This window comes from Lepidothrix coronata, unplaced genomic scaffold (genome assembly GCF_001604755.1).
Source record: "Lepidothrix coronata isolate B3197 unplaced genomic scaffold, Lepidothrix_coronata-1.0 Scaffold100, whole genome shotgun sequence".
In the NCBI taxonomy this organism is placed as follows: domain Eukaryota; kingdom Metazoa; phylum Chordata; class Aves; order Passeriformes; family Pipridae; genus Lepidothrix; species Lepidothrix coronata.
This window is the reverse complement of record NW_016690280.1, coordinates 388,571-416,471: the sequence shown is the minus strand read 5'-3', so window position 1 is coordinate 416,471 and position 27,901 is coordinate 388,571. Positions and strand designations below refer to the sequence as shown.

The 27,901-nt window shown below is 52.2% G+C and overlaps 1 protein-coding gene across 2 annotated transcripts in view; it reads right to left on the bottom strand.

The window, feature by feature from the left end:
• Positions 1-27,901, bottom strand: part of PPP2R2B (protein phosphatase 2 regulatory subunit Bbeta) — a 66,655-nt gene that overhangs the window by 12,669 nt on the left and 26,085 nt on the right. For both annotated transcript variants that reach the window (XM_017823002.1, XM_017823004.1), the window contains 3 exons: positions 4,721-4,818; positions 3,005-3,170; positions 1,697-1,809 (listed from right to left, as the gene is read on the bottom strand). In XM_017823002.1, the coding sequence (XP_017678491.1) occupies positions 1,697-1,809; positions 3,005-3,170; positions 4,721-4,818 (377 nt within the window). The remainder of the gene's footprint in view (positions 1-1,696; positions 1,810-3,004; positions 3,171-4,720; positions 4,819-27,901) is intronic.

The following is a 27,901-nucleotide window of genomic DNA, read 5'->3' as shown; positions in this document are numbered from 1 at the left end:
CACGGCACAGGTACAGCGAGCGACACTCAGGAGCACGCCGAGGCTGTTACACGAGGCTGAAGGGCTGCAGTTATTAGACCTGGGGCGATTCAAATCAGCAGAGCTCTTCTCCTGACAGCAAACACCACACTTCACATCCTAAGCAGAGTTAAATATTCCTTTTGCACTATGTGGGTTAGAAATTCCTCAGAGGATGATGCTCATCAAGCGCATTTAAACCATTAAGCCAAATGGGTGAGAAATGACTGCAGCAAGGTGGGTTTAAAACCCTTTTTTGCTTGTTTGTGGTTGAAAATTAAACCATGGATGGATGTGGCTTTACTCCAAAGCACGATCATCACAGGACAATTACATGGCAGAGATACACCAAGCTGCAGCAAAACGGTTACAGCTATGTAAATATCTGTCTAAGTAAAATCATCAAAACATTAGATCAAACGGAGCTGGCAGAAGACTCCTCAATCCTCTGTCCTCAGGGACCGCAGGCACTACACAGCAGATACCAATAACCATAACACCGAGCACTTACAGCGTGTTTTACCTCCCAGTGCCGTGGTGAAGCAGGAGCCGCGCGCTCCTGTGGGGCCACTCACCGGGAGCAGGAACGGCAGTGCCTGATCCCAGTGACTGGTAGACACCAAACAGCAACTCCTCCAGCCACACGGCACCGAGCTGCTACCAGGAGTGAAAAGGGCTGAGAGAAAAACAAAAGCTGAAACTTTCAAGGCAGAGAGTGGACTCCAGCAGTGTCCAGTTCTCTGATATTTCAGTATGCCTTTCCACAGGGGAAAAAGAAATCCCAGGACCTTCTCAGTGTGTTTAACCAGAGAAGGAAGCACTACCTGGGGTAACACCTTTAACACTTCTGCTTTTCCAAACCCTGCTTCCTGCCCCACTGAGCTGTTGGAGCCCCAGCTCCAACAGCCCCAGCTCCAACAGCTGGATGCCAAGAAAACCTCTCCAACGGGCTGTCAGGCAATGGCATGTTAGGCTGGAAATGCTGCCTGAACAGCAGACACACATCTACATGAAACAAATGGTGTCTTGCTCTGTAAAGAAGAAGGTTGCCAGCCACCAGGAGCAAACCCATACAGAGACAAGAATTAACCACCTGCCCAGGGTTCTCAATGGCATCATCCACAATGGAACTGGGAGCCACAGAGTGAGGCCAGGGCAATCACAGTAACAATTTTGTACTATAAAACCCACAAGTGCTCACAATGCAAATTCTGATAGGATGATAATAAATTACCAGATGGTCTGGTCTGCTTACTGTCATGACCAGGAGGAAAACTCATGTAGAGGAAGTACTTGTGCTCCCACAGCAGCAGCACCTGCACATGTGAATGCTCCAGGATAGGCAGGCTCATGTCCTGCCTCCTCACCAGGATGGACACGGCCTGTGGGGTGGCACAGCAGCACTGTGGCAGTGGGGTACCTGACACTGGGGACAGAATGTGGCACTGGTGGCACACCTGCCCAGAGCTTGCACAGCCCCACAGCAGCTCTCTCCTCCGTTCCCATGCCTATTCACCATCCAAAGCACCAGCCTCCAAACAAGGATGCCCTCTGACATCAACTGACCATGGCAGGATGGCACTGCAGGTACCAGGGCACACAGGGGACACCAGCAGCGATTTTCATCCAAGCCCCTGCAGTAAAAGGCTCCTCGACAGCCACGGTTCCCCACACTCACCCGTAGCATGGTGATCATGGAGGGGTCTCGGAGACGGCCATCCTCATCCTTGAGGTTGTATCCCTCCGGTCTCTTGTCCCGCTCGCTGACCTTCCATAGCTTCACAGTCTTATCTGGGGGAGGAGAGAGGAGAGTGTCACCTGAGCCACACACTGATGGACACACCAAGACCATGCTGGCTGGAAAAATCTGCTGTCCCCAATGCCACATGCTGGAAGGGGTGACAGATGTACCTGTCCCCACAGAAAGCTGCTCACGTGCAGCTCTGCAGAGGAGCAAAGACACATGGGGCATTCTGGACACACCTCAAAGGACATGACAGGGTTTCTGTGGCTCACTCAGAGTCGTCCTGACTTTCCCCACCCAGAACTGTGCACAGACCAGTACTCACCAGGGACCAAAGTCAGCTCCAACCTCCCCCACAGTTCCCTGTCCCCTCCTGGCATCCCCTCCCGGCATCCCATCCCCTGTGCCACAGAGCCCCTGGGGAAGGAACCCCAAGAACACATGGGGTTATTCTGAATAATGGTGTTTTCTTTGCTCCCTCCTAGCAGGGACTCCATCTATAGTTTATCATCACTTCCACCAGGTTTCATACACAATCCCATCATCCATCTTCGTTTTCTCCCTTACACGGCAACTCCAATGGAGCACCATTAATTTTGTTTTTATTAACCTGCTCTACTTCGGGGGGTTCGATACAAAATGTTAGTGTAACAGTAAGAACAAAAAGAAACAGCATAACATGGGAGTATTTCCAAAAGAATCGTTTTGATAACCTGCCTGCGTATGGAACACCATCCCACATGGAAGAGTAATATCCCTGTTAATCAAAAAACTATTTAAAAACTCAATTAACAGAACATTATGCTGTATAATTAATCTTAATTGCATTTCAATGATTCTCCCCTCAAATGAGTTTAGTAAGTCTTTGAATTTTATTACAATGATCAATAGAGTCAATTCTACAACACAAAGTAAGTTGGTTATGGAAGATGATTAGACCCCTCCTTTTCCCCTGAAGTAATTAAGTCACATCCATCTTAAGGTCCCATTCATCCCAAGTAATATTCCTGGATCCTCATGATATTTATCAGAACATAACATGGAACTGCTGAGCTGAACGGAACTGCAAATTGAAACAAATCAGCTGCAGTTTGTCTTAAAAAAAAAAACCAAAAAAAAAAACCCACAAGAGTTCCCAGGATCCAAAGAATAAAAAACAAAAGTTGTCAGCAAGGAAGAAGTCTCCCTCCCTCCACCTCCGGTTCTCTCTGAGCCCAGGCACCCACGGCCGTGGGCACTCACCGTTGGTGGAGAGCAGGAAATAGGCCGCGTTCTGCTGCGGCAGCCATCGGATCTTATTGATCTTCTCCTCAATCTCCAGGCTCTTCAGGTAATCGAACTCCGGCTCGTGGCTCTGGAAGGTGCTGTAGACATTGTACTCTCCCCTGCGGTGGGGCTGGTTCTTGCTCTGCAGAGGGAGAGGCAGGAGCTGAAGGCGCTGGCAGCGGGCTCGGGGCTCTCCAGGGTTTGTGAAGCAACGCGAGAGCAGGGCTGGACACCCCGGGATGGCCTCTCCTGGCACCAGGGCTCCTGGTGTGCTCAGTGGGAAGAGAGTGGGAACGGAGCGGGAATGGAGAGGGGACAGAGGAGAATCGGAGAAGGAACAGAGTTGGAATGGAGAGGGAATGGAGCAGGAACAGAGCGAGAACAGAGTGGGAATGGTGAGGGAACAGAATGAGAACACAGCGGGAATGGAGAAGAAATGTAGAGGGAATGGAGTGGAAACGCAGAGGGAATGGAGAGGGAGTGTAGCATGAACAGATCCCACCGCACTGGCCGTCCCCAGTGAATGGGTGGGACTGAGCTCCAGCTCCTGCTGGGTTCTGGACTCACCACAGAGGAGCCACTGGCAGCAGCCACTGGTATGGGATGGGCAGTGCCTGCCCAATGGGTCCATGGTTACAGAGCAAGGATAACACAGCAAGAAGCAGGACGTGGTCCCTGTGGGAACTGACACTGTGCCCCAGTTCAGCACTTGGAAGACACTGTGTATCTGCAAATGCCACAAATGAACCAACGGCACCGGATTCCAAACAGGGCTGAGGTAATTAAATAAAACCACCGTGGAGATGAACCTCCCACACACGAATGGAGCGTTTGGGGGGTGAAGCCCCACATGTCCCCTGGAGCAGGAGCTGAGCGGATACACCCAGAGTGATGCTGGAGGCTTAAAGTTCAAGAAAAGCAGCAGAGTAATGAAATGAGAGGGAAAGGAGAAATGAAATAGTGATGGAAAGGCTGATGACTCTCTACACATGCAACTTTTAACCACTGGGTTCTCTCCAGCCTGAAGAGAAATAATTTTGAGGCTTTAACTTTGAGAAAAATTTAAAACTGTGACATGTCTCATGGCCAGGTCTGACTCATCCCTTTCAGTGTGGGGGAGGACAGGTCCCATCAGCTCAGCCAGAGGGCCAGAGCAGCAAACCAGGATGGCTTCGGGAATGGTGAGGACCCTCCCTGGTGGTGGGAGCCAGCACAGCTCCTCCAGCCAGGCTGGCAGGGGACCCACCAGCGCTGGGCCACGCTGAGGGCTGAGGGCCAAGCACACACCACCCTGGCAGGTGTGACCTCCAGCTTCCAGCAGAGCGTTTGCTAACAATTCCTGGGCAAAGTTTGGGAAGGGAAATGCGATCGTTGCATCCATCTACACTTTCCAGAATTTTGGTGGTGTGAGGGGGCTCTTGGGGTGGTGTCACCTCTGAGACAGGCTCTCACCACACACTCAGACCCGCTGCCTGATCCCCGTTACACTTGGAACAGAAGGATGCAGGAAATGTGACTTCTGGAGGGTGTCTGACAGGAGGAAATCTGGCCCTGCTGATGTTAATAGTGGCTTTTCAGCTTGGAGTCTGCCAGGAGAGCCCTGAGGTTAGGAGTGACACAGGCGGATTAGGAAACAGCAGGATGCTTCACTTAAAAGGATAAAATGGGCATTTTGCATTCACTGGCACTTACCTCCTGCTCACGCTGAAATATTACAACCCGGCCCCCCTTGTCCCCTGTTGCCAGTAACTCTCCAGTGTGGTTGAACTCGACTGTGGAGATGATGTCAGCTGAGAAGGAGAAGACAAAGACAATTTAAGTAACTGCAGCCTGGCTTCCGCAGGCATCCAGAAAGCGCCATTCCCCGTGCAGCTACACGCCCTGTCAGTGCTCCATCCCCTGTGGCATCTCCATAAATCCCTGTTTTTCTATTGTCTCTAACACTAAACAGACCCAGCATTTTGGAACTATGCTGTCATGAGCCCAGACCTGCCAGGTGCTCCTGCCCGGTGCTCCTGCACCCCTGCCCTGGCCTGTGCCCCAACACCGGACCCAGGGGGATTTCCAGGCACTGTGCCTGTGCTAAATGCAGCCTGGGGACTGCTGCTGGCAGCACAGGCGCAGGGTTGGGTGGCACAGCATGGCATGGCACAGCATGGCACGGCACAGTCCCCCAGAGGAGTGCCCTAGGGAGTCACCCCACCGCTTCGGGTGACACAACTGTTTCCTGGGACACTGGCCACCAGTGCCCCAGCACCTCATCCTGGCACCTGCCATGGCGCCCGGGTGTTGGGCAAGTCTCACTCCCACCTGGCCCTTATGCCACCTTCTGTCTGGGGCGGTGGTTTGCCTTCGTCCTCAGAGGAGAGGGCGCAGATGAATGAGGGCACCTTTGTCCTCCGCCTCTGAGCTCTCCAGGCAGAGCAGCCCCGGTGACCACATCCACACCGCTGCTTTCCTGTGCCCGTTGCCAAATCTGCCACTGCCTACCAAGGTAAATTAAAGTGACGCCTTTCAGCCTTCCATCAGCCCAAAGGCCACCCTGCTCACATCACTCCCCTTCCCCACAAACCAAGGTGCCATCTCCAGGCTGCTGGGCTCAGCAGCGGGAGAAGCGATGGGGACCTGTAACTGCAAATGCTTTAATCTGCAGTGTTTACCCTTCAGGCAACGCGGACGGGAGCTGCTAATGATTGGATTTATAGGGCCTATTTTTAGAAGAATGTCAGAGGTTAATTCCACAGCAATTACTGCCCAACTGGTGCTCACCCACTGCCTGGGGAGCCACACTCTGCCAGTACGGAGCCGGGAAACGGGAAGAGCAACCACTGCCTTGGAGCCCCAACACTGGGTGCAGGATGAATTCTGTGGTGAGCGGCACTTGGCCATGACAGCTGCCAGCTCACTCCTGCCATTTGCATTCTCTGTCCCTCTCATTTCTGCAGCACCAGGACTGACAGGGCTGCACAGCCCAGGGCTGTAGCCCCGCAGCCCTGGGAAGGGGCAGACCCCGGTGCTGGCACGGCGGCAAACACTGGCTGTGCACACAAGCCATGGCACTGCCCAGGCTGCAGGCACTGGCACCTCAGAGCCCTCTGAGCACTGCTGTGGCCCCTCCTGATTATCAGCTCTGTTGTGTACCAGCAGAGAAAGCCTCAGAACCATATAACCTGAGTTGTCCCTTCTCCCTCCCATATCCCATATCCCTCTCAGATACAGATTAGAAAGCTACAAGAGCAGATGAGAAAAGATGAAATGCAGTGACTGGCCCGGGCTCCTGGTGTTGCTGGGACCACTAAGGGACTGTCTTCCAGGACACCAGGCAAGACAGGACCCCCCAAACACATGCCCCACGCTGTGGCATCACCCAGGCGAGGCACCTCAGAGCCCTCTCACACGGCCACAGGCTCCCCCAAAACCACACGCCTCTGCCCTGCCCTGGACACCATCTCAGCTGAGCAAGTGACTCCAGGCAGATGTGGGAATTAGAACAGCCACCCTGTCCTGGTGGTGTAGGGCACTCACTGGCACACACCAGTGCTCACCACACACACCAGTGCTCACCACACACACCACTGCTCACCAAACCCACCAGTGCTCACAGGCACACACAGCTGGATTTGCTGGCACTTGACTGGAGAGCTTCAAGGCAAAGCACTTTGTTCCCTCACATGGAACCTGTGTGCCTCAGGCCAGGAAGGGTTTAACCATCTGCTGCCACTGCTCAGGAAGGCTGAGGAGCACTGCAGAGGGGCTGAGCTCCACTCAGGCTCACACCAGTGGCTACAGCCAGGCATGGGCAGCACCCGGCAGGGATGTCAGTCTTTTTGGGTTAAAGTTATGGAATGGATCCTGGACTTCTTCAGATCACCCACTCCTCTCTCTTGGTTGGGTCTGAACTATTGATTAAATATCATTCCCATTTAGCAAAGTCCCACAACCATTGGCAGGACAGGCATTCTTAACACCTGTTAGAGGCTGGGGAGGGACACTGGAGCAGGGTAAATCCCATTTGTGCTCCTGGAACGTGCCTGCCTCGCTACAGCATGTGAAGGTCCTGCAGAGCCACAACACAGATCTGCAATTCTGTGGAACAGTCATTGGGTCTAACACATAGGAGAACAAACACATCCCTGGGAAGATAAGCCAAAGCCGTCTCCCATTCCCACAGTAACTGCAGCCACAGCTGCTCACAGGTGCCACAGCAAAGTCAGACACCTTCAAGCACTGAAACTCTATGTTTGGCACCAAGTCTGGCTCAGCAGCTTCAGCTGAGCCCCAGCTCACACAGACCTCCTTCCTGCAGCAGGACCCCCACCCTGGTGAGCGTCGCTATGACACCATGGGCTGAGCCCAGTGTCACTGAGCTGTCACGTGGAGAACACGCTGGGGATGGGCTTGGAACAGCCACCCCAGCAGCAGCCAAGGGACTGGCCAGGCAGTGGCCATGGTCAGGCAGTGCTAACGTGTACCCCTCACTGAGACATGCTTCTGTCTTCTAAAATAACTCAGCTGAAAATGTACCTGTTTTGCACTATTTAATCCTCTCCATCCCCAGCTGCTGGTTTTAGGTCATTCCCTTTTCAATGAATTAAAAATAACTTTCATGCTGCAGCGAGACATTTTTCAGACATGACCTAATGCAAATGCATCACCCTGTCAGCAGGGCTGTGGTCTGAGACACTAGGGCAGGGCACCACGGGGACCCTTGTGCCACCCCAGCCCACCCACTCATTTACACTGCACCCACAGGGACAGGGGGCTGCAGGTCCACATACTCTCCTGGACCTTCTGTTTAGTCATGTCCGCTGTCAGGACTTCAGACAAGGATAACAACAGAGCCTGGCTAACAACACCTTTCATGCCTTAAAAAAACGCCCTAAATGTTAAAAAAACCATCTTGTGAGCAGAAGTATCCAACCCAAGCCCACCACAGTCAACAGGAGCATCATCCCCCAACACCCCGTGGGCTGGGTGCCGGCTCTTCTCTCAGGTGTCTCCAGGCAGTAACAGCAGCCTGGCATGGTGCAGGAGAACATCCCAAAGGGAAACAGAGGGATTCTACAGAGGTTACAGCTCGGGAGCACAGAGCAGCACCAGCTCCTTTCCAAAGGTGTCTCTGGACAAACCTGGGCCCCTCCAGCACTGGCGGTCAGTCACGGCTGCTGCCTGCACATCCCACCCACTGCCCTCGAGAGACATGACAGGGTGATTATTAATTAAAACGCACATGTATTCGCGCTGAGATGATCAATAATTTATGCTCATTTCTCCTAAGGTTCCTTCAGCAGTTTTGTGACAACAGAAAGGAAAAAACCTTCCCTCTTTTTTGCTTTTTTTCATTTCCTTCATCACCTCCTACACGCTCAGTGCCCCGAATGCGGGAATTTAAAGCAAACAGTTTCCATGGAGACTCAGCCCCGCCATCCTCCCTCCCCTCCCATCCTCCCTTCCCTCGGCATCACTGCATCTTCACGCTCTCGTGCTAAAAATATCGAAGACAGGATTTGATTTCCGCCGTAGCGATACAGTTTTATGAGAAAAATAGGAAATTTACAATACACCCCCCTCCCCCTCTCCCAGTGTGGAGGAAGGCGTGCTCTCCACCAGGAATGGGGAATGACTGTTATTAAAAAGAAAGGAGATAAACCAGGGAAGCTTATGTCGGTGCTGAGACCTGGATCCCTGGAGCAGCCTGATCCGCAGCAGGGAGTTGTCCACACAGCCATCCCTCTCCTTCTGATCACCAGGGCAGGGGCCTGAGCGCCCTGTCCCTGCTTCTGGAGCATCCCAGGCACCTCGTCCTCGCTCCCAGAGCATCCCAGGTACCTTGTCCCTGCTCCCACCACATCCTGCCTGCCCCAGCTTTAGCAGCAGCTCTGTGCAGAAGGGCCCTGGTACCACCTGTCTGGGTGGGGAGGCCATGAGACGCCACACATGTCCCACCACCCCTGCCAGGAGCACATGGCCCCGACTGGCACAGGATGGCATGCCCAGTCCAGTCCGTGAGGCCCAGGCAACAGCAGGAGTCAATGGTGGCAGGGGCATCCCTGGACTCAAACCCACCGGCCAGAGGGGTGTCCCCCAGCCCCCCCAGGGGCTCTGCCTACTCACTGCTTTCCCAGTGGGACACGTCTCCTTTGGGGTGGGTAGTGTAAGCAGGCCTCTGACAACATAGAATCATGGAATTGTTTAGGCTGGAAAAGCCCTCTAAGATCATTGAGTTCAACCATTCCCCCAGCACTGCCAAGGCCACCACTAAACCATGTCCCCAAGTGCTGCATCTCCTCATCTGTCACATGCCTCCAGGGATGGGGACTCCACCACTACCCTGGGTAGCCTGTGCCAGGGCTGAACAGCCCTTTCAGGGAAGTAATTTTTCCTAATATCCAATCTAAACCTCCCCTGGTACAACTCGAGGCCGTTTCCTCCTGTCCTGCCCCTTGTTCCCTGGGAGCAGAGCCTGACCCCCACCTGGCTCCACCCTCCTGTCAGGGAGTTGTAGAGAGCAAGGAGGTCCCCTATGAGCCTCCTTTTCTCTAAACTGAGCTCCCTCGGTCGCTTCTCATGAGATTTGTGCTCCAGACCCTTCCCCAGCTCTGTTGCTCTCTGGCACTGGGGGATGGGAAGGCTGTGAGGGGCATTGGGACCACGGCACCGGACGCCCCACTCTCTTTATTATCTGTATAAATCACTCGGTGGACGGCACCACACACAAAGCCTCCAACTGCAGATGACAATAAATCGGGAAGCACCATAAATAACAGCAAACCGGGCTGCCAAATGAAGGATTTAGATCATTCAAATCCTGGGCTATGAGTTGCCAAATCCAGTTTAATGCTGATAAGTGCGAGATAATAACTCACCACAACCACGTCCCTCCTCCTCCCGTTAGATCCCCTAACAGAGAGAGAGGGCTGTGGGGGTTTGCTGAGGGGACAGGGATGCAGCCTCCAGCCGGGACCATGACCAAGCCATGGCACAGTCTGCTGCTCGGCCACCAGGGAGAAAGCAAGTGGGACACCAACGGGTCCCGCTAATGGAAAACAAAACCTACATCTGAAACCACTCAGGCGGATGAAGAAAGCACAAGGAGGTCATCAAAAATTCAGGGTTTGGGGGGAGGATGTCTGGTAATGGGAAAGACAGAGCACAAACCCACCCACAGATCCCCTGAGGGTGGCTCAGTGCATCCCACTGTCTCTGCATCCCACCATACCTTGGCAGGAGGTGGACCCTGAGCTCAAAAGGGGCTTTCAAGGAGGACACAACCCTTTCAGTTTTCACTGAATAACTCTATACAACTCTCAGCCTCCCGAGGAGGACTCCTGGGTCTGTCCCTCAGTGACAGCCTGTGGGTCTTACACTGCTCAGGAAATGGTGAGACTCTGCACTTCGCTGTTTAAAAGAAATCCCTTTGGTCTCCCTTTCTGTCTGCCTCTCTAAAAAAAAAAAACCAAGAAAAAAATATATAGCAAGTTGTTTACTCTGAAAGGCACATGCTGTCAGCAATGAGGAACTGAAGCCCATGGCAGGGCTTTACATGCAGTTTGATGGGAGCTGTAGACACACCAATGCTCAGGCCAGAACACCACAAGGCACTCTGAAGGAACCAGGTCCTGCTCTCCCTTCTGTCAGGTCAGATTTACCCCAGCACCACCAGCAGCTGCAGCAGGGCTGGACCCCCGTCCCCACCCCAGCAGGCAGAGCAACAGGCTCATCCAAAGACCCAAACACAGCTTTCTTCCCTGCCCATGAAAAAGTGTCAGTGAGGAACCGAAACATGAGGGCTTCAGGGCCCCTCAGGTACAGAAAGGACAGGTTAAAGAGGAATAAAGCCTGGGCAAGACTATGGAGCTTGAAGGGGACAGGGAAGTGCCACTTCACTCCAACAAGAATGGGGCAAGGTGTGATGTGCAGGGTGATGTGGGGAGCCTGGGCCATCAATCCTCCCCCAAACTGTGTGGTCCATGGCAGGGGGGGTGTGAGGTGGGAGGGCAGAGGACAGCAGAGGTTAAACTGGGATCTAATTGCACGCAAAATCACATGTGATTGATCGGCATTGATTCTCCCCTGCTGAGGTGAATGATAGCCCGGGAAACAGAAATCAATTCCACTGCATTAAGCCCAGTAAGGATCTTGTAGCATCAGCAAAATGCCCTGAAACACCACTGCTCGCCAACACCACGAAGTGAAGCACAGCGCGGCACAGCATGGCACAGCATGGCATGGCACGGTACAACATGGAATGGCGTGGCATGGCATGCCACAGCAAGGCACAGCATAGCATGGTACCTCCACCTGCCTGCCTGCAGCCAGGCCAGGGCTGTGGTGGAGGACAAGGTTTATGGAAGAACTGAGCCTGAGCACTCACAAGCCCCGGGGAAAGCCCAGGTCCATCCCTCTGCCCATCCCGAGTCCTGTTTCCTGCCAGGATCGGGCTGGAATCACGGCTCAGATAGGACCTCCTGGCAGCTTTGGGCAGGGCTGGATGCACTGCTGAGTCCTGCTCTGGGTAAGGCTCCTCGTCGCAATGATGCAGTGCTGCAGAGCCAGCAGCAGCTGCTCCTCTTCCCCAAAATGGAATAACTCTCCTAGATTGAAGTTCTAAAAATACTGGCACATTCCAAATTTCTCTGCCCTTGTTACAGCAGAGAATAATTTCATGCTACCGACCTAAACGAAAGAAACTTCCATCTGGCAGCTCCCCCCGTGCTGCTGCAGCACCCCCACCACAGCGCCCGTCTCAGAGTCCCGGTGTGCAAGAAAGTGAATTTACATCTCTCCGCCATCCTGGCCAGGTGGAATTCACTGGAACTGCTGGAAAGGAGAGTTCATGAGGAAATAATGTCACGGAAGGGTTTGGCACAGAGACTCACGGGGAGCAGTGGCTCTCACGGCCACAGGTACCTGGGTGTGCAGGGCAGGGCTGTGAGAGGAGTGGGGTGAGCGCTCCTCAAAGCTGAATGCACCAGCACAGACCATGCAGCCTCAGGATGCAATGGTCAGGTCATCCATAGGAGGAGAATAATAAAACAGAGAAGAAAGTGAAGAGCAGCTTTCAGGCAGAACCATAACTTAGCCCAGCTGCAGAGGTGAACAGAGCAGGGCAGAGTGTTGGAGTTGCCTTTGGCCGGGCTACCTTGGCCCTTGGCACCTGGCCCAACCCAGTGCCTGCACCTGCCCACCAGCCCTCACTGGTCCTGGGTTTGTACATGCAACACAAAACTCCTCTTTCGGTATCAAGATGCACAACTCATTAGCTCTTGGATTAATGGCAGCTTTTAATTGGTCAGGCTATGAACACCTTATAGAGCTGTTACACATCACACCTGTGATGGAGAAACAGCATGTTAATCATGACAATTAGCATGGGACCTGAGAATCTCTCTACTAGTGCAAATAACCCTCACTTTGTGAGGAAGACCAACAGCTGGTTGAGGGTGCCCCAGAGCACCCTGCTGCCAGGAGACCTAGAGCAATCCTGCTGGGCAACGGGAGCTGGCAGGGAGGCTGCACTGCATCGCCCACTCGAGGGAAGCAAACGTGCCCCCAGCTCTGTGTGGAGCAGGAGAGGCTCCCAGATGCTGCCTCAGTTGACAGCCCAGGCTGTGGCAGGACACCTGAGGTAACCACAAAACACGCTCTCTACAGAGCACAGCAACTTCAAAGCAAACCAACTGAGAACTGGGCAATTACTGAAATCCATCTTCTGCTGAATTATTTTTTTCTCTTCTTACTGTTCTTTTCTCCATTATTCCTTTGCATGCATGCACGCACACACACGTCAGGGCAGCCCTCCACAACACTCCGGTGTTCCCATTGCCAGAGGCTCAGAGGGTGGTGCTGGGGCAGAGACTGAAGCTGGCAGAGCCTGCCCTCCCACTGCCCACAGCCCATGTCTCCCCCAGGCCCACACTCCGGTGCCTGTGTTGTGTTGTGGAGCTGGCTCACACTGCCAGGAGCATCCCAGGTGACTGTTCTGTGCCTTGGCTCACTGCAGGATTTACGTTGGGATCCCTTTGCCAAGAGGCTTAGCGGCACAGCAGACACAACCTCCTCAATATGGCTGATTTGGGCTTAGGAACAGTGATGGAAAATCCAAGTCCATCTGCAAAATCTATCCTTAAAATAAATGAGATTCTGTAAAAAGCACCTGAGCATCAATCAAGTCCTCCACCCTTTCCACACCTTTTAAAAACTCCAAGGATTTCTACAGACCTCAGGCTCTCTACCAGGACTGTTTGGGATTTCTCGTGCATGTGCATAAAGGCATAAGCAATGCAAAAACTTGTCTGGTTCCCAAATACCTCCCCAAAACCTGTGATTTCCAGGGACACCGCTGGTTGCTGAAACCTGAACAGCTGACACAAGAAGCAGGAACTCACAGATGCTAACACCACCGAGCTCTTTGTATTTACAAGATCTTTACCTCCAGCAGGAACACAAAGGCCACTTTTCTCAAAAGGTAACACAGTGGTGACCAGCACCAGCTCTGACCCTCAGCATGTAGGTGTGTCCCGGGAATGCCGCTGTGCAAACCCAGGAAACCCTCAGACGTGCACCCCCCATCAGTCAGACTGTTCTTACAGCCGAAGGGTCGGTGTGCAGACACCGGGATGGATGGATGCTTTCCAAGACATTCCGTGTGCCACGCAGTCTGTCTTTCTGGTCATCTTGCTGCAGCCATCTGTTAGCTGATCAGCAAAAACTATTGACTGTTTAAAAATTTTAATTAGAAGTACCCAAATGTCAGCTAAGTGGGTAAAATTTGGAAGCAGCAAGCCTTCCTCTCACGTAGAGCAGCTGTTTGCAGCTTATGACCGAATTTTGCTACCATCTTGCTCTGATGTGATTCTCTGTCGCATTATTCCAGTTTGGTTCCCCTGGAACAAGCCCCTCTGCTGAACATGGGCAGCACAACAGGCACCCACCGTGACAGGAGCTTCTCACAGGACCCCAACACCCGAGCACTCAGTAACTGGCACCGCCTGCAGAGACCTGTTCCATGAAGGATCACAAAACGCAATACACGAGTGGAGAGTCCCAGTAATGTGTGCCCATGGGCAAACCTGGGCACAGGTGACAACATGAGCTGCCTGCAGCCAGGTCAGCTGGGGAGGTGGCACCGAGGCAGAAACATAGGTGGGTCAGCAGTGAGAAGCACCAGTGGGTCAGTGGTGAGACATGATGGGCCTGGCACATGATGGGGAATGAGAGGAGGCAAACAGGGAATGCAGCTGATGGAATTTGAACACCTCCAGCACGGGGCAGCTGACCTTCTCTGCCATAATCTGCCTCTGCAGCAAGCACCCACAGAGGCTGTGGCTGTCAGAGTCGTGGTGCCTGAAAGAATGTGCTTAACGCCCCAATTCCAATTCTAGGGGAAAGCAAACACGCTGAACGCTACGTGCAGACAGTCCCTGGCATTTGTTGCATAGATTTGAATTTAATCAGCTAAAGACGACTTAATTCAGCATCTGGGTCTGTATCAAGTAAGATGGCAGCACAAAGGGTCTGGGGCAGGTGATGCCACCCAGAGCACTGGGCTGTGCCACACCCAGCACCCATGTCTGGGAAGATGGGATATTTCAGCCTGACATCAGCCACCACAGTGCTCTGCCAGCAGCATTTCCCCTGCCCCTGTCCACACAGCCAAGTCCCACCACCCATAGAACCCCTCTCTGGGAGGTGGCATGGCCTGCCAGCACACACCACTCCCCTCCCAGTGCCTTCGGGGGCCGGTGCCACTTGAAGTCCTCCCTCCGGAATGTGCTCCATTCCCGGAGGTGCCAAAGGCACAGTGACACCCACAGCAGGCGGACACTGTCAGGCTCTGCCACCACATGTGGCTCAACGCTGCTTCCCGGCACAGCCCCACTGCTCCTCACCAGGGCACAAACCCCTCACGAGGCAGTGCAAGAGCTCACAGTAACCCAGAGCCCCTGCACGGCGCGAGGCCACAACACACATTTTGTCTGCTCGCTCTGAAACTCACCACAAACTACGTTTTCTGCCTACTTCAACAGTTCTTCCCATGGAAGCCGGATGCCTGTGCCATCATTTTCAATCTGCCCCTGGAAGAGTTTGTCTCAAGACATTTTCCTTGCAGTATTTTAATTAAACTTTCTTTCTTTCAATTTAGTGTTGGGTTCATTAAGTGACGTCCTGAGCCACTGAAATGAATTGCTTAAAAGTGATTTGTGCAGCAGCTGAAGGAGCAGATTGCAGCTATAAATGAATCTGTCTTTGAACTTTGGGGTTTTGCTGCCCGGGGTGTGGAAAACACCCGAGTGCCACAAGCCCCTGGGGAAGGCCCAAGGTCTGCGTGGGCGAGGCAGCATTCCTCCCTCCTGCTGGTAAGGAACAAGGTGTGAAAACCACTTGGTTTATAAACTGCAAGTGTAAATAACAAATATTTGTGTTCGAAAATGATCAGAAATTCCACAAAGACATCTATCTTTAGTGGAAACGGGCAGAAAAACTTTGCTTGTTACAGGGAATAAACTCCAGGATGTAATATGCTTCCAAATGGAAGCATGGACATTCATTAGATCCAATGAAAACCCTCTCCCAGTCAGATGGGATTTAATTAAGTTCATTCTGACAGGGAATTAAAGGCCTTTGCTGGGAGGTCTGTTTCTGGTGTCGGGGCTGTGTCACCGAAGCTAAACATGGCGCTTCCCCAGGCAGGATCAGTGCAAAATATTTTTGACAAAACTGCTGGACTGAGATAATCTTGACATTGTTTATCCACACAGTGCAGGGACTGGAGTCAGAGCTGAACCTGGCTGTTCCAGTGAGGTCTTATCGTTAACACAGCAACATGCCAACATCAATTAGAGCGCATGGAAAACTGATTAGTCTATTCTAAACTAGTGGCAAATGATGAGAGAAGTACAGAAAATGCTCCTGCACACGAGAGGCCGGGCAGGGGCAGGGAGCTGTCACTTGCCCAGACGTGGTGGCCGCTCTGTCAGCAGCTCCACGAGCAACACAACAGCCCCAGCGACGTGCTCTGTGAAACACCCAGTGCTCAGGTCACCGAGGCTCTGTCTGAGTGGTATGTGATTCTGCTATGAATCTATGATCCTGCTGTCATAGGCTAGGAGTGATTCTGCTTAAAGTGATTGTCCACCTGGCCTCACCACATGAGTCCATGGGGAATGGGGGCTCTCGGCTCCTGCCCTGGAGCACAGCAGCTCCCAGGAGGCTGCAGCATTGGGCCAGGACACAGCCAGCACAGGACAGCACTTTGCATAAAGCTCTGATTAGCAGTAAAGAGCATCACTCCACTTATATCACAGGTGAAACATGGCACCGCAGGAATATTGACCCGGAACACAAACCTGTTACTGACACAAGAGGAGTGGGGCGAGCCTGAAAATGGCTTGGATGCAACAGGAGAAGGGTTAGTGAGTGTGTCTGCAGCACTCTTGGTCAACACCCAACAGACATAACTATACAACATCCAACAACTTCCACTGAAAAGCCTCAGTGACAAACAGTACACTGTCTTACAGACCACCTTCAAGAAATGAGGTAAGAGCTGTCCCCCTCATCTCCATTCCTCCACATGTTGTCAGTGAGAAAGCAGGTTACCAGATGTTACCAGATGTTAGGCAATGCTGCTTCCATACACCATCCATGGCCTGCCCGATGCTTATCCAAAGACAAGGCATTGGGCTTCCCTCTCTAACGCTCCTGCCCTCTGAGGCTCCCCAAGGAGTGAATCATGTTGTTTGAGTAAGACCGTAGGGCAGATCTAAGCCCTGACTGAAGCCTGAGTCACATCCAGCCTCGGTTCAGAGCTCCCCACCCAAACACCGCAGCGTCACCCATCTCCGGTGACTCCGAGCACCACTGCCAGCCCAGTCAAGCCTTTGCAAGTCTGGTGGTGCCCTGGAACACTGAGGGATTTGGGACAATCTCCGCTACAAAGCAGGGTCAGTGAACCACGAACACTCGCCCACGCCCACTCAGGTGGGATGAGGCAGCATCCAAACACGGTGCTCTACACCAGCCCATGCCAGGCAGGAAGAGCAGCAGTTCCAGGGAAAGGTGACATGGTATCCATGCAACATCCTCCTGACACAGGCACAGCCAGCATCAGCCGTAACTGTTTGTGCAGGGACGGGAGAGCTGGGGAATCAAGCAACGGTATCATATTCTGGAGCAACATCTGGGGTAGATCAGCTGGCTGCCGCTGCCACAGCGAGACAGTGCTTCATCCTGGGGACAGGGACACTGTTCAGGGGGACAAGGAGCAGCGTCACTTGCCCAAAACAGCCATCACAGCAAGAGCAACTGCAGGACACTCAACACAGATGTTGTCCCAGCCCATACACCCAGGTGCACACTGTGGGTAAGGGTGTGGATTTTAGAAGTTCTGCTGGGAAGCTGCTTCCCACTCTGATGGACATCTGGGGATTACTGAATTCAAAACAGGAAACAAAATGCACTGTGGGCTGTGAGCACGTTTGGGCTTCGTTCAGAAGGAGAAAAAGTGAAAATACTAATTAACCCCAGTTGTTGGAAGAACGCCCTGCAGAAACGTAACTCAGAATGGGTCACAAATCATAAAATAATAATAATAAAAAAGCCACAATGCTCTGGGGACATTAAGCGATTACAGAGAGTTGTTATTTGGCTGATTTTCACACTTCATTAGCATATGCATAATTTAACAAGTGAACGTGCTGAGGGCTGGCAAGACATAAGAGCCACTTCCTTGAAACACGAACTGTAAATTGGGACACCACAGTTAGGGGGGTTTGTTTTAAATCATGATGGAACAGTGACATCAATTCTAGGCCCTCGGCAGAAGGAACGGATGTTCAGGGACAGCAGGCCAAGCAAAAAGCTGCCATGGGAAGGCAGCTGCCCCTCCGGACGTGGCCCAGAATGCCAGGCTTCGCGTGGCTGGGAGCCACCTCAAAGTCTTTTAACAAAGAATTAGGTAAATCTGGATGAAAACAACACAGTGTGACTTTCTACCTCTCCCACTTGCCCGGCGCTCACCGCAGAGCAGTGGGGCTGGCACTGAAGCAGAGGGCGGACAGACTTCGGGAGTTACCATCAGAGCAGGCAACCTTCCAGCACACTCATTCCCCTTCCAGCAGAGAGAAATGAGGGCAGGAAACAAAGGCAATTCATCAGTACCAAGACGGCTACACGTCACATGGAAGGGGCAATGCCAAGACGTACCAGACCACCCGGGGCCCCCGGGCTGCCAGCCCTTGTTCATGCCACGGTGGCCGGCGACCCCCAGGCAGCCCACTCCAGCAGCTGTGACACTGGGGGACCAAAGGCTCCACAGCCATCAGCCACAGAGAAGGACACCCTGGACCAGCAGCCCAGGGCACGCTCTGCCCATCGCAGGCTCCCACAGCACCCAACAAGGCTGGGTGGGCACAGGTGTCCAGCACAAGGAGACCTGCAAGCTGAAGGCAGAGGGATGGTTCAGATGGGGGAGAGACGAGCCCTTTGCAAAACATAGAAATCTCTTGCTCCTTTTTCTCCACAGCCTGTGGAAGCCACATCTCTAACCACCATTTCAGACTGTAATTTCCCCATATTTTAACAGATGTTCTGTTTATGAAACTGCAAGAGGATTTAGTACTTATGAATAATGCTATGAGGTCTGGGAGATGTTTCTTTATATGATTAACTGACCACAGGCCATTTGTTTTACAACAAAGAGGCTCAATGATCCGTGCACACTGATTTATTCAGCCCCCATCTAATGCAATGGCTGACATCTCCCTGGTACCCACCACCAGCATCCGCTCGATGATGGGAGGGATGCAGACCATGAGAGCACATGCCCAGTGCTCTCCACGACAGTCCATTAGGGACAAAACTGATGGGCAGGAAAACCAGATTATGGTGGGGGAACCCAACAAATGGCACACCAGGTTTCACAGTGAAGCGGGTTTGGCAAAGTCCTGCTTTCAGGTTCTCCCTGGCGCTCGGCTCACTGGGGCATTGCTGCACATTTCACCCACATTTCTGATTTTAGATACAATTTTTGTTGCAAAGATAATGGGTATTATAAAATAAACTGGGGGAAGCAGTGACAGACCTGTCACATCGGACACCTCTGACACTGTTTGCTGATGAAATATTGCTGCACCAAAACAGTGTGTGAGAACTGGCAAGTGGGTCTCACTCTGAATAAAAGTGGAGCTGACAAATGTACTATAATCGTCCAAATTAAATAGCTGATGGCAAGTACCTGGCATCCTCCAGGTATCACATATTTTCTCTCCATAAGCACTTGATTTTGATCAGTTTGAGTTCCAGGAAAGGCTGCTGAAAAGGTTATCTTCATTCTGACTTTGGCTCTCAATAAATGAACAGGAAATGTTATGACTATGGAAGAACTCTGAGTTTCTCCATCCAATGAAATGCAGCAATGCCTGGATGGCACTTAATGTTGTTTTGTTTTGCTGCACATAAATAATTAGGAATGAGGCTGCAGTACTTTGAAGTTGAACTTAGGAGTATGAGTAAAGCTACAGTGAGAGTAATAAATTATGCAAAACTATTTGTGCTCAGAATGTTAATGTTTCAAGATGATGCAAATAGGCACTTTTGAACCTCTTTTAAAAACCCAAAGAAGCCTTGGGACCAAACCATATGGTTCAAGTCAGCTGCCCACAGCAAGCTTAATGCTTCCGCCAGCCAGCAAGGATTTGGGCAATTAGTTTATTAATGTGTTTATGCAAACACAGAAAAAGAGTTGGGGAAAGTCTCCTCCATTTCTCTCTGCCAAAGTTATTGAGCAGCATCAGACTGAGAAATCGTAAATCTAAAACAGTTTAAAACCCAACAAAGGCTCAGTTAATCCCAGCACCCCAACAGGCAGAACTGGTGACCCCATCAGGCAGACAGGGCATGAGCAGAGCAGTGTCTTAGCAGAGTCACAGGGAACGAGGAGACAGTCCCTTCCAACCTCAGAAATCTATGAAACCTTCAGCAGAAAGCTGACATATCACTTACAGTTTATTATTATATTTCCCTAGCTCAGGACAAGGAATATCTAATTATCCTAATTGCTTCTGCTTTGGGAACAGGCCCTTTACACTTGGATAAAGGTGTCTATAAACAACAGTGTTTCTGCCTGCTCAGGCTGCGGGTCAGGTTTTATATGCTCTGAGAAGATTAACTTTATTCCTAGCGAAGAATTTAATTACAGGAAGCGATTAGCCGAGTGCTCCCAGTCAATACAGCAGCAGTACAAGCTGCACAGGAGTGGGCGCCTTTGCTCCTGCAAGGAAGCCCAGGAACAGTGAAATTGTAGCAAAGCCATTTGGGTTTTAAGTGACACCAGCCAGACCTGGATCTCCACAGGCCAATTACAACATGCTGACTCAAGCAACATTCAGCAGGGCTGGGAAGGGGGAAACCAATAAAAAGACAGCAGGAGACTGAAACTCCATTTTAAAACACAGGGATACACTGGTTTATAGGCTTCTTGTTTTCTAATTGCAACACCGCAAAAATCAATGGCTTTTGGAAAGTAAAAGAAACACACACAGTAAACTGCTTGCAAACCCTGCTAGCCAATAAACTGTGCTTTCCTATAAATGTATTGTTTTCCCTGTCATTTGGAGGAGGATGGGACAAAAGAATGCCTCGAATACTTCCCATCTGCTGTAATGCTTTTCACTACAGGTTAATAACTGTACCAGCAGCTATTCGCTAAGCAAGAAAAAACTGTAATTAAATATACCTAAAATAGCCTCCCAGCCTCCAAATAGCACTGCCAAGGACGTAACAAAGGCTAAATCCGACAAGCCAGCCAAGCTGCCTGTTAGCGCGTTCACTCGGGAGGCAGCCGGCGCGATGGCGGGAACACGCTGCTGTGTGTACCCAGCACCCAGCGGGGGACAGCTCGCATGGACGATATCATGGGGCATTTTTCTACTCCTAATTACCCCCTGCATCTCTCTCCAGGCCTGCACATGCACTGAGAAGGTACCACTGAACCCACGGGCCATGAGACCACCATCCAGGCAGCCGCACCCGGGTTTTACAGGGGGGTGGTTTCATTTGAAGGCCTGAGACTGCATATGCAGGGGAAAAAAACCATTTTCTGGCAAACTCTAGTCCACTGATTTTCATCACCTTGTCAATAACTTCACACGTTGTCAGAAACAGATTGCAAGGAAAGAAAGAGGCTTGGTGAGGCAGCAGCTCTCAGGAGATCAAGAACAAAGTGCTCCCAAAGGCAGGAATTCAGCTGTATGGCAGTACCTCTAACCAGGGCACAGCACCTGTCTGGAGTCAGAACAATCATTCCCAGCCAGCAAAGTGAAAACCACATATTCCTCAGCCTGGCTACACCATCACTGTGGGACAACACACCGCAAGGCAGAGCCAGCATTGCAGTGGCCCTGTTTGGAGAGGAGCCCCTTGGCACTGGCCATGCTCACCACAGTCATCACTCCTCAAGGCCAAGCCATGGTCTACAAACACACTGAAGACATCAGGCAAGATGCTTTGCCCATCCCCAGCAAGTGCCAAGACAGGACAGGACCCCCAGCCCAAGGGGGACAGATGCCTCCTGTGCATGAGAACACGAGCATCCCTACGGAGATGCATCCCTTGGGAAAGCACAAGGAGCAGTAAAATGAATCTCAAAACAGCCTTGCAGGTTCCTTTCTCAAGAGAAAGCAGAACACTCTCTCAATTAAAGAAACAAAGACTTTAAGAATAGGACTCTAAAGCCTCTCTGGTTCCCAGGGCTGCATAGGTCCCTGGCAAGGGGAAGCACACCAGACGTGAGCACAATTTGGAGCAATTTCTGGCAGTTCTGTGAAGAGTCTCTCTGGCTCACCCTACACTGCTCTCCTACTGCTCCCCCATCTGCAGGTCCATGGCTGGACCCACCTGACCCACATGAAGATGGGGAGCCAGGATAGGGCAGAGCTGAGTGAAGGAAAAGGGCAGGAGTCATGACTCCAAGCTGAGCACGCAGAAGAGGGCACTAGTGGTAGTGACAAGTGAGAATGTGTGTGTGTGTGTGTGTGTGTGCAGCCAAGCACACAGATACACACAGTGGCAAGTGAAGGCACAACCAACTGCCTGCAGCCATAAGGGCTGTTGAATTCACAACTGCTTATCCCTTGAGAAAGGGGGTCCCTGAAATGCCTGTGAACATTCCCCTGCCCTTCTGCCTCCTCCCACGGGTGGAACACCCATCAGAAAGGGGGAGATGGCTTCTGTCTGCCAGACAGAGAACCTTCATGCAAAGAGGGCACCTAGCTTTTTGGTTGTTCAAGGAGATGGTAGGACAGGGGCAAGCAAAAGCCCTCCAGCACCGTAGACAAGTGTAGAACCACAGTGCTCCTGTCCTGCTGCTGTAAACCACATAGGACAGAGGGACCACACAGCCAGAGATCGCGGGGACGGGATCTTACACCTGTATTTAACAGACAAAGCACCATGGCTGTGTCTGTAATCAGCAACATGAGCAATGAGGGGATGTCCTGGTTGGGATCTACAGGCCTGGACACTCCCGGGCAACCTTTACATGGAAAACCGAGGGTGGCATTTGGCCCCGAGAGCCTAACTTAGAGTAAGGCTAATTGTATTAAGGACCACACAGCGTATTGCTTTATTTGTAATGAGTTTTAGGCTTCAGAAGCTGAGAATCCCATCTGCAAGAGCAGACTGTTGCAGGATTCATCTATTAATAGCCACTGGTACACACTTACTTCCAGCTGAGGGACACGAGGGGGGAGGAGACAACCAGATGGAGATAATGCATTAGGGTGACACAAAGCCAAAAAAAGGATGATCCACTTCCCCATATCCTCACACACATCTCAGGCTTGCAGCAGGGAGCAAACCAAGTGTCACATGTGATTAACTCATAAACATCCTAATTAGAAAGTTCTTACATTAGATCAAATGTCCAAATATGACAAGATTTCAGTGTCCTCCCCAGAGCCCTGTGCAGACGAGTTAACACTGCAGACTTCAGCTCCAGCTTCAAAGCAGGATCCATGCCCAGCCTGGCAGTGCACTAACAGGCAAGAAGCAGCAAATACATCTGTAAAATACTAGCAAGAAGCCTCATCTCGTTTATGAAGTGCTTTGAAACCTGTTAGTGAAGGAGTGCTGGATAAGAACCAGGAGCTACTATTCTCCTGTCAACACCACAGCCAGATGCAGATTCCAAGCACCTAAGGCTGATCTCTGAACCAGCCTGGAAGCAGAGATTGTTGCCACTGACAGGCATCACAACAGTGGGGAACTCCGACCATCTCAAGACCCACGGGAAACATGAATCTGGCTCCACTGACACCAGAAACATCCCCAACCACAAGGTGATCTCTGCACACCATCACACTCTGAACACAATCTTGGGTGAACTCGACCAGTCAGTGCCACAGGTACTGACCTCTGGCTTTGTTTTTATGCACAATGACTAATAAAGGATGCTGCTGCTTTACTTCCATTGCTGAAAAAAGCTGAATACCCAGTTGTAGCTGGAGATGCTCTGTCAGTAACACCTCACTTCTGCACTTTGCAGGACTCCTAATGAAAACATCACATCAAGGTGCCAAACCACAGTATGAAACGGGATCCACAGCCAAAACGTTCTGCTGCAGGGAAACTCGGATAGAGCTGTACAGGGGCAGAAGGGCTTCCAGCAGATACCTCCAGGATACTGGCAGAGTGACAGCTTGCCAGCATTGGGTTTTCTCCATCGCCACAACACACTTGCTACCAACAGTCCGGAGGCTCCTCACAGTGACTGTGCCTCCAGCTGTCTCCCATCACCCAGCTCCTGGGCTGGTTTCCACTCGACACAAAGAGCACAGCAGAAGCACAGCTCACAGCTCAGAGCACCACTTTCCAGCCCAGCAAAGCTCCTGGGACTCACAGGCATCACCCGGGGCGGGCAGGGTCCCATCGTAGCAGCCACGTGCTGGAGACACAAATTATGCTGGATCTGGTGGCTGCACAAACCCCCAGACCAGACCAGAACCTCCACCTAAGGCCAGGGTAGGGGGACACTGTCACCAAAACTCAGCTGAAACACAGAAGTTCGTCACTGCTGGGGGAGGTGCAGGTCCCCATTGACTCCAGTGCCTTGTAACAGAGAAACTCTGAGGAAGGAAAGTGCTGCAGAGACACTTGCAAGGATTCCAATGGGACTCTGGCTTCTGCCAAGAAATCAGGCAAACAACCCGAGCACCCCTGGATCCCTGCGTGACTCGTATCCTCCAGCTGAGAGCGTTACCCAAACGGATCTTCCCAAGCAGAGGCAATCACAAGCAGACATCTGGCACACTGCTCCTGCTCGCCAGAAATTTTCAGTGGGGAACCAGTTACAAAGCAACACTGTTCATGCTGTTATTATAATTAAGGGTCTGTCAGCCTGCTGCAACTAAGGCCAAGTTTATTTAGGGATTGTGAGGGAGGGCTCTCCAAAACAGCCTCTCTAATTCTCTCTCTTTCATTCCCCTGATCCCACAGAGACACGTGTTTCCATGGACAGCTTGCCAGCTGAGGTTAAAGCAACCTCTACCTCTGCTGACATCCGACCTCCAGCAGCAGACCCATCTCCTGCTCCGAAACAGCAAGTGCAATGGTCCCCCCAACCATTACAGAGGCTTCCAGTGAGACTGGGAGCAGCAGGCACGTGCCCTATCTGGAGGCAGGTGTAGGTAGGTGGTTGAGCTGTCACTGGAGTTCCTCACCTGCCTCCAGGGGCAACACCATGCGCCCCACGTTCAGGACAGCACCTCAGGTAGCTACAGAGCAGGGGCCCACAGAAGCCATTCTTGTTTTCTCACAAGCATTTTCCTGCTGGCTGAACAGCCTCACGCCCACACACCTGTGGCTCTCCAGGCACCTTCCATAGGGCTCCTGTGCCCCTGGAACACCACACATGAGATGGGCGCTCTTGCCGGCAGCAGGACTGTGCAGGAGCTGCACCTCAAACACCCAGGGACAAACACTTGGTGCTGTGCACTGTGCGTCTGAGCGAGTTTAATGGGTAGGAGCCAGGTGTTAAACAAGCTACAGCCCCCCCCCAACGCCGGTCGGCATCTGGCACCATCAGTCTGAGCTCCGCGGTGAGACGGACTCGTCAGAGTGCACTGAGAACAGCACGAGGTGCACGGGCTGCTGCCCTGCCTGCCCTGACCTCCTCCCCTTCTTGCTCGGTAAAATTGACTCAGCCTTCAAGGGAAGCGATCCCTCACCCCCACGCACCAGCTGCAGCTGCTCCAAGGCAGGCACGGGAATGGGCTGTCAGGTCATGGCACACAGTGTTTGGTCAATGTCTGCACTCCTCAGAGAAGTTGCTGTTCATCAGAGTCCAATCACTTTTCCTTTACTCAGAGAGCTAAGAAAGAGAATGCAAGGAAATGCGGGTAACTCGGCTCCAAGGCTGCCCTGCTCATTTCAGGGCTGCCTGCTGACACAGCAGCACATGGGCAGGGGCCCAAGGACTGCCCCCAGCTCTGCCAAGGCATCCAGGGGCAGCACCACCACCATAACACGGTGGGGGCCGACCAAGGGACACCCAGAGCACCTGGCACTGGGCACAGAACGCCGGTCTGGAGCTGGCCATCACCATGTGCTGTTGGGGCACGGCATCACTCCATCCCTGACAGGGGTCAGGGTGCCAGGGCAGGGCTAGGGCAAGGCAGGACCCCAAGGGCACTGACTGTGGAGCCACACCAGCTCATGTCACATGTCAAATCACAATTGAGACACGTCTCTCTTGCTGTCAACATGTATGTCACTGAGGGCTTGGATATCAAGGATGAAAACACCAAGATGAAGCTTTGAAAACCCAGTGGTCTTCCAAAGTCTACAAAACCTTGGAAGGGAATACATTTGGGGAGCCCCACCTGCAGGGCTGGGTTCACTGAAGCCACAGCTGAAACAGTGGCTGTTTTGGGGTCCAGGGCACCTCCTGCTGATGTACTTCTCGGGGAGCTCATTATCAGCATTTGGAGAGGTTCCACTTTGATACCCCTGCACTAAAATGAGTTGCAGATCAAACCAGGCAGCCAACAGAATTTTTAAATTAAACTACAAAATTACTTAAAATCCCCTTTGAGGATGTTATCACAGGGTTAACACCCACTCTTGGCTTCAGATAATACAGCAGCAATAAATGGTAATGCGCGCTATGGAACATGATTTATTTTTGCTGAGCAGGCTTGGCATTATAAATCTCAGCACTCTTAACATTTAAAGTTGTTATTCCAATGACAAAATAGACATGAGGGAGATAACAGTCTTTATCTCCATTACCGTTTTATTGTTGTTCAGAGAATATGGATACGGACTGATCCAAGGGTAGGAAAATCACAGCAATTTGTTTGCATACTGGGGAAGCTGAGATAATGGTTGTGTTTTACGACCACACCAGGGAATCAGCTGAAACGCGGGACAGAGAAGATCGAAACGGGAGATTAATCGGCTATTTTGGTTTCTGGTTTCTATTCTGGTTACCTTTCCATTCCCAGGACCTGCCTCAGTGCAGCGTTCAGAGAGACAGTGCACGCGCGTGGCTGAACAGCTGACTCGTGGCACCCGAGTGAGCGAGGAAACAGGCTTTAAAGGAAACAAAAAGGCTGCAGAACAGTTCTGTGCAATGCAGACAAACAGCACTGCCACGGAGGCAGGATCCTTCTGGATACTCAGCTGCCTGGAAATGACTCTCCTCTTTCCCCCAGACCCGCTGCCTGGGCTCCTGCAGCCCCCTGAGGGGCCGCAACACAGACCTCCTGACCTGTCTGGCATTTTTCCTCCTTCCCAAGGGACACATTGCACCTCAGAGTACCACAACACCCTCTGTAAGCTGAGCCTCAAACAGTGAGCTGGAGCTGTGGTAAGGGCTACACTGCAGAGGGCTTAAGCAGCTAAAGGCTGAAACCCAAAACAACAGAAACCCTACATAAACCATGCAGCCAATCTGTCCCATCCCAGGACCTGGGCCAGGGAGGACGGCCCTTTCCCCTCAAGAAATCAGGCTCATGATGCATCAGGAGAAAACAACAACCACTGCTGGAACTGCCCTAAATGGAGACATTGACTCCAACAGCTCAATTATGCCTTTACTGGGGAGGATGGCACAGTGGTGAGCTGGACACAGTGTTCCTGACAATGTACAAACAATGCACCAGTGTCCACACATCCGGGTTCCAGTGGCCAGGAGCTGGGGCAGGTGGCCACTGTGGCATCTCACCCTTTAGCGGAATGCTGGGGATGGGCCCAGGCCAGTCCCGGGTTCACTCTGTCCCAACCTCCCTTTCCAGGGCAGGGCAGTCTCCAGCTCCCCAACTCATGAGGACTTTGGGAGGGCTGTGAGGAGCTCAGGTGTCACTGCTCAGGGATGCTGAGTGTCCAGGAGTCACGGCAGATCTACACAGGGATGCTGGGGCGAGAAGTCCGGAGGTCTTTTGGTGTTTACCCACCAGCTCCAGGCAGACTGGCTGAGTAGCAGCTCCACCAATGCTGGCTCCCCGGACCCCTGGCGTGTGCCCACTGCCCAGACCCTCGGTGGGTGCCCACACAGCGCTGCCCGGGCGCTCCCCGTGGTGCCCGAGCCAGCCCTGGCTGCAGCTGGGGCTTTGTGCCTGCTCAGCACATCGGCGTGAGCGCTGCCAGCTCCCGGCCGCAGCCGCACAGCCGAGATGGGGAGGAGCAGGGAGGAAGCAGCCGCTATTTTTAACCTGCCTGATCAGCATCCTGCCAGGTCAACACGCCTCGGCTCCGCTCCGTGTGCCGGCTCTGCGGCCTCACCTCCGCGCCAGCCGACACCGACACACACCTCTCACAGCGGTTACGGGAGGAGGCACCAGCAGCAATTCCAGAGACCCGGCACCTGGGGCT